Source organism: Leuciscus leuciscus (genome assembly GCF_965113295.1).
Source record: "Leuciscus leuciscus genome assembly, chromosome: 17".
NCBI classification, from domain to species: domain Eukaryota; kingdom Metazoa; phylum Chordata; class Actinopteri; order Cypriniformes; family Leuciscidae; genus Leuciscus; species Leuciscus leuciscus.
Genome location: NC_138741.1, coordinates 19,693,048 through 19,705,308, shown reverse-complemented (window position 1 = coordinate 19,705,308; position 12,261 = coordinate 19,693,048). Strand labels below are relative to the sequence as shown.

Sequence of the window (12,261 nt, the reverse complement as noted above, 5' to 3'; positions counted from 1 at the left end):
TTAAATGACACACATATTACACACAGAAGTTTGAAGTCAGTATAAGTAGGATTTTAAAAAAAAGAAATGAATACTATTATTCAGCAAGGATGCATTACATTGATCAAAAGTAAACATTAACTTGACATAAAATACATTAATAATATGTTTTCTATTTCAAATAAATGCAGTTATTTTAAACTTTTTATACAGCAAAGAATCCTGAAAAAGAAAATCCTGAAAATCCAGAAGAGTATTAAGCAGCACAACTGTTTTCAACAGTGATAGGAAGAAGACATGTTTCTTGAGCACCACATCAACATATTATAATGATTTCTGAAGGATCATGTGACACTGACGACTGGAGTAATGATGCTAAAAATTCAGCATTACCATTCAGAACTGCATACTTGCATACTCCTCTTACTATTAGAAAAATATGGGGAAAATAGTCAGAGTAGTATAATGCTAGTATGTGGTTCCGAATTCAGCACAAGTTCTGTCATGAAACTCTAGGTGGCACAGGCTGATGGATCCTTAACGCAACCTGATGTTATTTACATCGTTTACTACATGGCACAAACTGATTGGTTCCTGTCACATCTGCAGCCAATGAGCTTGCAGCTAAACATTTAAATAGATGGTTAGACCCTCCACCTTCCCCAGCTCCACCTGTATAGGCCTGCTACAGGTCATTTTAAATATGTTATTTGTGCAGCGGTATATGTCTTAAATACCACAGCAGCGTATTAGTGTTTGTATTGGCAGTAGGCAATAACAACAGCAATAGTCAACAGCAGCAGCATTATCAGCAGCAGCAGAGTAGCAGATCTATTGGGCCAAGATCAAATACATCATTTATTTGTCGTATTCATTACCATGCTAAAAATCTTCAGAGTTACATAAATATTTTTAAAACATTTTATATATATATACACACACACACACACACACACACACACACACACACACACACACATACTGTATATACATATAAAAAAAAATTAATATAAGAGGATGGTCAAATATTTGAGCATTTACTCACTTAAACTAAACTGCTCCTCTGATTAAGATAAGCATGGCAGTTGAGGTTATTCAGTACAATTCGTTATCTATTTATCACTTCATCAGCCTCCCAAAATTTCTAATCCCTGAGAATTCAGACAGACAGAAACATTGATTTATTGGGTTTTGTTTATCTACAGCTCTTTATCCATTCTCTTTCATTGCTTCTTTATGTGATCCCCAAGTTTGTATCCATAAACTCCCTGCTTCTCTGTGCTCTGGTTGGTTTGTCACTGATGTACAGGTAAAATGCATGTTATTAATGATCTCCCCAACTGCACGCTGGCATGGTACAGTGCGTGTCATGTTTAAATTCCTCCCCCTATGCATTGGAACACAGACTCACAGAGGCCCAGCTGCACTAGGCCCAGAGATCGATAAGAGGTCAAGGAGGTCGAGGGTCATTCCTCCCTCCCATTATGACCTGGCCACTCACCTCATATGGTGACTAACGAGGCCTACTGGGTAAAGAGCAAGATAAGAGCATTGTTCAGGGAAAGTGAATAATACTAGAGGGCCTATTCATTCAGAAACAGAATACAGAGGTAATGGAGTACTTCCTTGTTACCGCGTCAACTTCTGTGGAGTATAAATGAAACATACTAAGCACTGTGATGTGGAAAGCAAACTGGACATATGTTTAAAAATGATAGACTGGGCTACAGAAAACACTGGGCGGAGGGTCATTGCTCAATGGTAAAATATCATGTGGTGCTATAGAAAACAGTTTCTAAAAGAGTAGTTACTGAAACCAAGAAGAATGGAAATGAACAGGTTTGGAGGTGCAGAACATCTGCTCTGCAATGAATAGTTATAGTCTGAAAAAGAGATAAGGAGTCAATTAGACATGATTATACCAATGATCAGCTGTTATCAATAATCAATACTCTATTGGATCTATTTAACCTGAGATGTCCTCTGTGTCTGGATGCAACCTAATGTTTGTAATTCAGACAGTCAACCACACAAACAGCATGTCCATATAATACATTAAGAGAGCATCATTTTAGTTTGACTTCTGTTATATTTTTTAGAAACTTTTTTTTTCTTTAGCACCACATGATATTAATGACCTGTATCATGAATTTCTTTCTTCTGCACTATCCAAAAGAAGATATTGTGAAAAAAATGATAGAGATTTATTTAGTCAATATTCAAGTAATTGGGTTTAATGTTGTTTGGAACAACATTGGACCCCAACATTCTTTAAAGATTTTCATTTTTTGTGCTCAGCAGAAAAAAGTCATACAGGTTTGGAATGACACGAGGGTGAGTAAATGATGAACTGAGTGAACTGTTACTTTAATATTATGAGTTAATACAAACATCTACTTAATCTTGCAAATTTCATGGAGAAACCCATCTTCACTGTGAACACATTTACATACACTTGTATATTTGTGCACAGGAAGACTAAAACGAAACTAAACATTACCCAAATTCAGCATAAATTCAACTGATCCCCATACTCTACCTACTTTTTGAGAATTCAAAAGCCATTTCTAATGAATTTCCCTGGTTCAGTGCCCCAAAGTGGCAGGGAGGCGCAGGGGTGGTGCCGCTGAATGCACTCCACTGTATCCGCTGGCTTGTGTAGAGCCATGTGTTTTAAAGATTTGACAGAAGATGCTCTAAATTATCTGCCTTCAGACAGTGCTATCCATTAGTTTCCCTCTCAGCGCTGAGCATGAAATGCGAGTATTGGGGCAACTGTGCGTTGGGAGATATCATTCAGGACTATGAGCTATTGCCAAGCGCTGACAGTCAGGATAAATGCCCCCACTTTTCAGGCTGTACAAATGGCATTTGGCCACAATAATTCAGCAAAGGACAGTTCATTCCCCATCCAGAGCGACTGGACCCAGTCAAAAGCTATTACAGCATCTTCTTTATTAGTGCCTATGGTTTTGGTGTAGAGATCCTCAGATAAATACAGCTAAAATGCCACTTCACTCAGAAATATTGGCCCATTCCTCTGTTGCCTGACTGGGCCCGAATGGCAGCCTGTTTCAGACATTATAAACCTTTCTAAAGTCACACATTGCTCCTGCCAGCCATCTGTCATGATGTAAGTACCATCATTTGCAGACCAATAGAAGTGATCAGTAGTTTTTCCCCCAGGCTCCAAGCGAGGCATCATAGTCAAAGGAATTGATTATCACTTTATCATTTAAGTATAGCTTGCTTTAAAGAATAATAACTCACATTTAAGGTGCCAAATGGCTTTGCATATAGCTCAAAACGCCAGCCATTTAAGAATAATTGTGTAATTCATCATTTGTGACGTTGCTTTATAGTTTTTTGCATCTCGGCGGGGCTAAAGAGCTCGACGGAATAGAAAGCGTGCTGTCACCTGTGACGTTTGAAAATCTCTCCAGCGAAGCTTTAATACTTTGCCAGAGGGACGCGCGCGCGTTCAGACTTCATAAGGTGACAGCGGTTTTATCGTGCGTCGCCTCGTAAAGGCACGTCATCTGTAGGACGCGCCCGACACTTTTATTAAACAGCTATTCACCGCGTGCGCGCTGAGAGCTGTGCAAAGATAAATCCTCATGAATAACTGAACTGTCTGTTTGAGGATCGGTGTGTCATACAAAAGTTAGAACGTGATCCAAGCAGCACATATATGATGAGGTACAATAATAGCTTTTTAGGATATTTGACTTTGTATTGTGTTATTTAAATTAATACAATGGGTATAAATAATAACCCATTCAGATAGATAGATAGATAGACTTATCTCAGATTTCATATAGGCCTATGTAAATTAAGCTATAACAAAACAGCATAATATGAACAGGCTACTACTTTTCTTAAGGGAATAAATAAAGTTTATTTTACTCTTTGCTTTTGTATACTGGCATTCTTTTTTATTCCCTTTAGGCCCTATTGCTTTGATTTCAATGCAATATTCCAATCAGCCAGATTGGCCCAGACTTTTAGAAAATGAGATCTGGTATTCGACTAAATGAGAATTTCCTGTACAGGGACATTCATTGGTTCACGCAGGAAATTAATGATAAAAAACGCCCATCTTTGTGTGTGGCGTGCGTATCGCTGCTAATCTGCGCCTTTGTGCAAATGTAACCAAGGCTGCTCTTTGGCAATCGAGCGCAACGCCACGGCTTTGAGAAAAACCACTTGTTCTGTCACATAATTAGAGATCTTATACCCGCTTTGTGAGGGGGGGAGAGAGAGAGGATGGAGGGGGCCTTGTTTGCCCATTTAAAGTGTGATTCAGATAATAGTGTTCTCATCAAAGGTAGCAATTACATTCATTACACAGGCGGCCGCGAGGAAATTAAGTGGCAGGAAAATGAAAAGCTTAATATGTACTTCCTTTATCCTATTTCTTTCCCTTTCTCTGCTTCTACACACGCCCCGTGTCGCACAAGGGTGGGGGGTGTAAGATAGGGTCTCTCCAGAAATAAATAGTCTTGGGGGCGTGAAGAATAAATCCAGCAGTGGTCCTCCTTCACCCTTTAGCAGTAATGATTTGGCGTTGGGGCAGCCGTTTCTATAGCTGCGCTCTTCAGGCAGGATTAAAAGCCTTTCTTCGGGGGCTAATGTCCACGGCAGCCTTTAAATGACTCCAGCATATGATTGGAGTCTTAAAAAAGTGCTCAGGGGCCTTCTCCAAATTAATACCCAATTCCTTTTCAGGAGAAAATGAATTGTTTCGCGTTCTATAAAACCACAAACAGCACATAAATCAAGCGCTTTGGAGGGGAGAAGGGGGCCCGCTCATTCAAAGGCTTTTAAATGTGAATTAGGGTGCAACGGGGGAACTTGGTCTGACTTACCCCCGAGCAGGTGTCGATGGAGCGGCTTCAGACAGATGCTAAATTAAAATGGCGAGTGAGAAGAGAGGAAACTAAGCCGGACAAACAAATTGAACCGATACTCATTTGTGACCGAGTTACTTCAAGTCATGAAGTCTGTGCGGAGTTCGAATGTATATAAAGGTGTAATCAAATATTTGGACACTATAAGTGGTTGTCAAAACCAAAAAGAAAGAAAGAAAGAAATGTCATTGGCATTTATAAAACATATTGCAACATCGTTTTCGCATGTAGGCCTACTGTTGCTCCCCGGCTTTGAAAACAATAACGCTTCATGAAAAGAAGCCCACTTGAAACCCCAATTAATCTTTTTCAACTGACAAATTACTGTCACCCTGCTTGAATTATTTAAGGGGAAGTGGCTTCACGGGAAACCTGAGCATAATTAAATTGCTATAAAATAACATTAGTGTGGACAGGCCATTAGGAAGTGTTGTAATTGACTGCTTCAGGGGTCGTAGTTCAACCCCACAAGGTCAGGCTGTCTTGCCTGCCTTTGGATCAGTTTACGGCGCTTTTCACTGAAACCCACAGACTGTAAATACTGCACCTCGTAGTAACTGTCTAAATTCTGTTTATAATTCTCACTCAATAATACTAATATAACAGTGCACTTTGAATCAAGACTTGTCAGCTTATTCATATGCAACAATCAAAATACTGACAACTCTCATTATGCTTTGTGCATAATAAAAGAAAAAGAAAGAAAAAAATATTAAAACATACAGGCCTACCTTATTTCCCATCATGGTCATCACAACTTGACATCCTGCGCCATCTAGTGTCATAACTGTGAAATAAAGTTGGATTCAGCCCTATTTACAGAAAAGTATAGAATTAGACATATAACTGCAATGATATTCTTTTGGTAAGAAAAATTGTCTGTTTGAGATGCAGTGTCTGTGGAAAAGTCTAAAGAAAAACATTGTAGAAAATAAATAATAAAAACTAACTAACCAACTAAATTATATATATATATATATATATATATATATATATATATATATATATATATATATATATATATATATATATATATATACACACACACATACTAAGGCTATATGAATAGACAGTTTGTTAAAATTTTAGCCTACGATGGGAGCAAGGCAAGTTGTTCTCTGGTCATCTGAACCATGATCACAGGGAATGAATTGCCGCATGTTACACTAGAACCCTCTCATTACAACTCTGAAGAGTGTCATAAGGATCCAAAGCTCTCGCTAACTGGTCATTTGTCACACCCTCTTCAATGGTTTTCCTACAACCCTGACACAAATGGGGCAATGCGATCTTCGGCTAACTTCCCCTCTTGTTAAATATTAAACGCTATGAAACATAAATGAGCCAATCCTGCTATTTAAAGTAATGCAATTGGCTCAAGTACTCATCAAATTGCCCATGACATTTGAATATGGAAATTATCCATGTATTTAGCTAATCTGGTAAAAGATGATGAATCATCAATGCACTTGATGCAGAACTCTAAAAGTGTTTTCTTTTTCTTTTTTCTTTAATGGATCAACACTGTTTTGCAGTACCTTTTGGATATGAATATCAATTAATATGATTAAGATGTAATTTAATAAAGTATTAAAAATGCTAAAATTGTACACACCACTTTCAGAAATATGCTTTTAATTAAAACATAAAAAGAAAATTAACAGGATGCCTAACACAAGATGGAAATAAAGAGCTAGTCATTGCTCAATGAGGGATTGAGAATGAGAGTTAAATTTAATATTTTAAATCTTTTTGAAATATTTATAATATCATACAGATTTATGTTGCTAATGACAGCATGTTTAATGTGACATCAAGTTAAACTCCATTGTAAATACTTACAAATATTTGTGCTGTTGTTTTCCACCAAAACGATGTCCTTTCGATGGCGTCAGGAACATGGCTTTTGTTATTTAAAATAAAGGAATATTAGAGCATCGGGAAGCTTGAGTATCAATTAAAACAATATTCAGAAGAAAACATGATTTGATTAGAGGAATAGAAAAGCTGAATACGTCTTAAATGTTTTAGCCTACAGTTTGTTATTTTAACATTTGTGGGCTATATAGGCTAACAACTAAAGACATGGCAAAATAGCAACACCTGCTCAATTCAAGAAATGGAAATTATGTAAGTAAATACTGTATTCGCACATTTTAGGATACTGTGTTAGGATACATTAATTTTTAAAAGTCTGGTTTGCTCTGCAAAAGTCCCGTATACTCACAGTGACACACAGGAACTACATGTTCATTTATCGGAGCGAAGTCGGAATCATTTCAGCAGCGCACCTCCTGTTTGAACTTTCACCCCTCCGTTTTCTTTTGTTTTGATGTCGCAGAGCATCATTTAGGCCACCAAACACCAGTTTTTACTGTCTGTTTACTAATGACACAGTCTTAATGGACACACTGAGTATGTTTCAAATACGTCGATCTAACTGCTGGTCAAATGTAAATCTCGTTTAAAATCAGTTTTCAACTGAATCAGTCGTGCTAACTCGTTGACGTTAGCTGTCCAGCTTCAACATGAACCTTTATTTACTCCCATTTTTCTAATATCCCCTTAAAGAACGGGTCGACAGTCAATACATTCAACAACTGAGTGTGGTTTAATTTCTCTGACGTCTTTGAGAAGGTAACTGTTGTTAATCTTTTTTCTTTCTTTTTTTTTTTTTTACAGATAACGTAAATGTTGGGAATGCTTAGCAACGTCAACGTTCACTCGCTATCATAGCAACGCATGTTACCTTGTCAACTGGATAACACAGCCAGACTAATACAACTGATTAGTACAATTGTCACAAGCTCCACTATAACTTATGAGCTTAAGATATGTCATATGTTTACCGCACCCGTTGGCCTGTGGTTGCATGTAATTGTACCTTAGAAGAATCGACTGGATTCACACTTTACATATTGCTTGTAAACTTTTTTGTTTCTGTTTAAAGTGAGTGTCATGTTAGATTATATAATTCGTTTATTAAATGTACATCTGTAAGATTTTCTGGTTGTATTTTACTCACAGCCTGTTTGGTCTAGTTTAAGACAAGAGAGGACGACGGTGTAGATCTTTCAATGGGCGAGGAGAAGCCAGAACCTCTGGATTTTGTGAAGGACTTTCAGGAGTACCTGAGTCAACAGACCCAACATGTCAACATGATATCTGGCTCTGTCATCGGAGGAAAAGACAGTGAGGATCTCCAAGGAGGTAATGCTGAGAGGGCCTTCCAGTGTGTTGTTTTAGACTTGACTAGATATGTTCCCAAAAAAGAAAATTCTGTCATTACTCACCCGTATGTCGTTTCAAAACTGTAAGACTTTCATTCATCTTCAGAACACAATTTTTGCTGAAATCTGAGAGATTTCTGTCCCTACATTGACAGTTACGCAACTGAAACTTGGCCTCTTCAAAAAGTTCGTAAAGAAATTGTAAAACTAATCACATATGAATTGAACGGGTTGATTCCAAATTTCCTGAAGAGACTCGATCGCTTTTTATTCTTCGATAAAAGATTGAATTTGGTCTTTTATTCACAGAAAAACATTTAACGTTACCAGCAAACATAAACAGAAGCTCAAACGTGCTTCGTAACACGAGAATGAACCTCATTGGGTCTGGCATGTCAAGCGAACATGTTTGAGCTTCCATTTACCACAACTGATGTGTGAGTTGATGAATGTTTAATATGTGAATAAAAGCCTAAATTTAATCTGTTCATCATATAAAGCGATCGTGTCTCTTCAGAAAATTCGGACTAAACCGCTCAATTCATATGGATTAGTTTTACAATCTCTTTATGAACTTTTTGAAGCATCAAAGTGTCAGTAGCAAAGCTTTCAATGGACGGACAGAAAGCACTTAGATTTTCTTAAAAATATTTTCATTTGTGTTCTGAAGATGAACGAAATTCTTACAAGTTTGGAACGACATGAGAGTGCGTAAATAATGACAGAATTAAAAATTTTGGGTGAACTAACCCTTTAAACTGTCATTCGGTAGGTGCTAGTTTGAGACCAAATGTTTGTTTGCAGTTATTTATAAACTTTTAAAGTTATTTACTTATTTTAAGCATTTAAATATTTATTTATTATTTTTATTAAATTGTTTGTCTTCTTGTTCTAGCCACGCTGTAGGGATCCCAATGTTGTTACTTTTTGTTGTTACGCGTACATGGTGTGGGAGGAGGCATAGGTTAATTTTCACAACGAGCGTGAAAGGATGACATAGGGCAGGCTAAATCTCGAATCACCTGTTTACAAAAAACACAGAATAGAATCTGCTGACAGTTACAGAGCTTGTATTAAAACGAGAATCAACATTGGCTTGGCTTTTTGGAGATGGCGAGAACTGAGGGATTTGAAATGTTGTAAAAGTGAAGCGGGGATGGTGTTTTTTTTTTACTCAACAAGTAAGGCATTTTATTGAACAGATAAATTGCCATTTGTAGCTCTCTAACAGAGTTCATTGTAAAGCATTATCTATTGTGAACAATTTATAAAAATAAAAAAATAAAAAAAAGTGACGTAATTTACCTTTAGGTTATTTTATTATAGATTAACATATCCAAAATTTTTCAAAAAATGTGGATTTATTCCTCTAATTCTTAAAAAAAGTGTACCTTATTTGTGGAAAGTGTAGCTGATTCTGTGTGCTGAATGTAAAACTCTAATTTAACTAAATATATATCTTGATGTGTCCCATGTCTTGATCTTAGTTATTTTCTGTTCTTGTTTTCTTACCTTAAAGAACTTGGCCAGAATGGCCTGGAGCACCCAGCAGTGGACATGTCCTTAGAGGATAGTTCAGGGATGTTAGTGGATGGCTTTGAGAGAACATATGATGGCAAACTCAAGTGCCGCTATTGCAACTACGCCACTAGAGGCACTGCGAGGTTAATCGAACACATTCGCATCCACACAGGTAAGACTGAAACCTGATCTTTAACTTTAGTTGCACTCTTTGGTCTTTTCATCGGCTTACCAAGTACATGTTGAGATGTTCTCTATCTCTTCCTCCAGGTGAAAAACCCCATAGATGCCACTTGTGTCCTTTCGCCTCAGCGTACGAGCGCCACCTGGAGGCGCACATGCGCTCTCACACGGGTGAGAAGCCCTACAAATGTGAGCTGTGCTCTTTCCGCTGCAGCGATCGCAGTAACCTTTCTCATCACCGGCGTCGAAGACACAAACTCCTTCCCATGAAGGGCGCGCGCTCTGCTATCTCACACAGAAAAATGCTCAGTGTCCTCCAGAAGAGAGGAAACTCTCTCGGTTATGGCCGCCGGCTGCTCATCAACCTCAGCCCGCCATCCATGGTATTGCAAAAGCCCAACTCAGAGCAGCACCACTTGGGTGACTTCGGCCATGATCTGCCTCCTCACGCCCACCTCCATCAGGAGGCCTTTAACAGTCTAGGAAAGGATGCGCAAATTGGTGGAGCAATTGGAAGTGGCTCTAGGGAGGACCAGGACATGGTCTTGGACAACCCGCTGAACCAGCTTTCGACTTTGGCCGGTCAGCTTGCAAGCATCCCGTCTGAAGCCCAAGGTGCACCGGTATCTCCCGGAGCAGAATCTCTACCCGACGAAAAACCCACATTCCTCGTGCAGCAGCCTGTGATGGCACCCGCTGCCGTCTCTGTCAGCGCGGCTCAAGCTTCTTCTCCCATCACCCCCGAGCCCAGACCGGCAGCGCACAGTGGCTGTAGCCCAGGGGTGGGACCCTGCAGCGAGAGAACCAGCACTCCCAGCGGTACCAACAGCCAGCCAGGGACGCCCACACCAGTACAGGACCCCCAGATGCTCCACCACTGCCCCCACTGTCACATATATTTCCCCGACAACATCCTCTACACCATCCACATGGGCTGCCATGGTTACGAGAACCCTTTTCAGTGTAACATATGCGGACACAGGTGCAGAAACAGCTATGACTTTGCCTGTCACTTTGCAAGAGGCCAGCACAAATAAGGACACATGGGTGTTACTTTGCCCTGTTTTACATAACAATAATACAATTATAGTATCTGGAACATTCCAAAGACAAAATTGGGTGACTCTGCTTTGTAACTATTTTATTGGAACTGTTATTGGTATGTTATGAAGAAGTCAGTAAGCCACATTTAGAGTGTACATTTTTTGGTCTTTGAAAAGGCAAGAAATGTGGATGCTAATCATCTAATCATGATGCTAATCATCTGGATGCACATCAAAAACTACCATCCCATTTTCCCAACTTTACAATCATTCAGAACACAGATTTTGCCTCAACTCTCTTTTATAAGTGCCAGAGTTCAGTAATCAGTGCCTACAGTTATTTTCTGAAAGTTGACACTTTACATTTTTTGTATTATTATTATTATTATTATTTTTACATTTGGAATTCAGTGACATGAACGACAGTAAATGTTATGGCTATTCTTACTCTTTAGTTTAAATGTTGTAACTTGACATTGCCACATTTAATATTTCTTTCCTCTAATTTATGATAAATTATCACAAATTATTACTTGCTTATTGGTTGAGAGAGCTACATTATTTAGGCTTAACTTAGATCAACAAGGTTGAGATTGAAAATGAAAATATATATAGCACAGTAACCTGGCTGTTTAGCAGTGAGAAATAGTGTCCTGTAGGATTGTTGTTCAAATTGATCATTTTAGTGACCCGAGGTCTTCTTACTTAGCACCATAGCACATGGCTGTATACACTGGTTTTGTAAAGCAGTGTTAATGATTGTGTTTGAGCAGTGTGGGCACACTATTCTCTATTTCATTCTCTCGCCCTCATCGCTACCACCTGTGCCATGCTGTAGATGTTATTTGTAATGTTTTTGGAAATGTCTGTGGTGCTACTATTTAAACATTTCATATCTGCATAATGAACTAAATTATCAGAAAAGTATTGAATAACATGTTTTGGTGGATTTGATGTTGAATGTCAATAAACCTGACTTATGCGACGTGTGCTTCAATGATTGTTCGTTCTGTCATTTCATTCTCAAAACCAAAAAGGTAGGCCTTGCATTTCTGTCTGGTCCACATCTGGTAAGTTGCCTAAATATCTTCCTGCTAATAAACCTTGAAAAGTCTCTTGACTCTTAGATCCACCAGAAAATGTGAAGAAATTATTTAATCATAGATTAAATCTCTCATTTAAAACTATGTGTATAAAGAAAAACTAATTATAAAAACCTGTCTACAATGTATACAGTAAGGATGAAACAAGGTTATTGTTCACATCTCAGTTCTGTGAATTATGACTGATTAGCTGAACGGTCCATTACATTGTCTTCAGCCACCTGTATAATTTGAGTTAATACCTGTAAAATTAGAATTTCCATGTCATCATTGGTTTCAATTTCCTAGTTCT

General features: G+C 38.3%; 1 protein-coding gene across 2 annotated transcripts; it reads left to right on the top strand.

Moving 5' to 3' along the window:
• Positions 1 to 7,219: 7,219 nt before the first annotated feature.
• ikzf5 (IKAROS family zinc finger 5) lies at positions 7,220 to 11,851 on the top strand. Of its 2 annotated transcripts, none has more exons than XM_082142576.1 (4): positions 7,220 to 7,526; positions 7,931 to 8,099; positions 9,639 to 9,812; positions 9,911 to 11,851. In XM_082142576.1, exons 2-4 carry the CDS (start codon positions 7,967 to 7,969, stop codon positions 10,858 to 10,860), a joined length of 1,257 nt encoding a protein of 418 aa, XP_081998702.1. In that variant the 5' UTR covers positions 7,220 to 7,526; positions 7,931 to 7,966; the 3' UTR covers positions 10,861 to 11,851. The 2 variants fall into 2 exon arrangements, with proteins under 2 accessions (XP_081998702.1, XP_081998701.1); XM_082142575.1 differs by having other exon boundaries at positions 7,917 to 8,099.
• Positions 11,852 to 12,261: the final 410 nt, after the last annotated feature.

Excerpts from the sequence above, each read along its gene's own strand:
- ikzf5 (XM_082142576.1), top strand. The coding sequence starts at position 7,967 with ATGGGCGAGGAGAAGCCAGAACCTCTGGATTTTGTGAAGGACTTTCAG. Across the intron at positions 8,100-9,638 it reads CAGTGAGGATCTCCAAGGAG|AACTTGGCCAGAATGGCCTG; the intron begins GTAATGCTGAGA and ends CTTACCTTAAAG. Across the intron at positions 9,813-9,910 it reads ACACATTCGCATCCACACAG|GTGAAAAACCCCATAGATGC; the intron begins GTAAGACTGAAA and ends CTCTTCCTCCAG.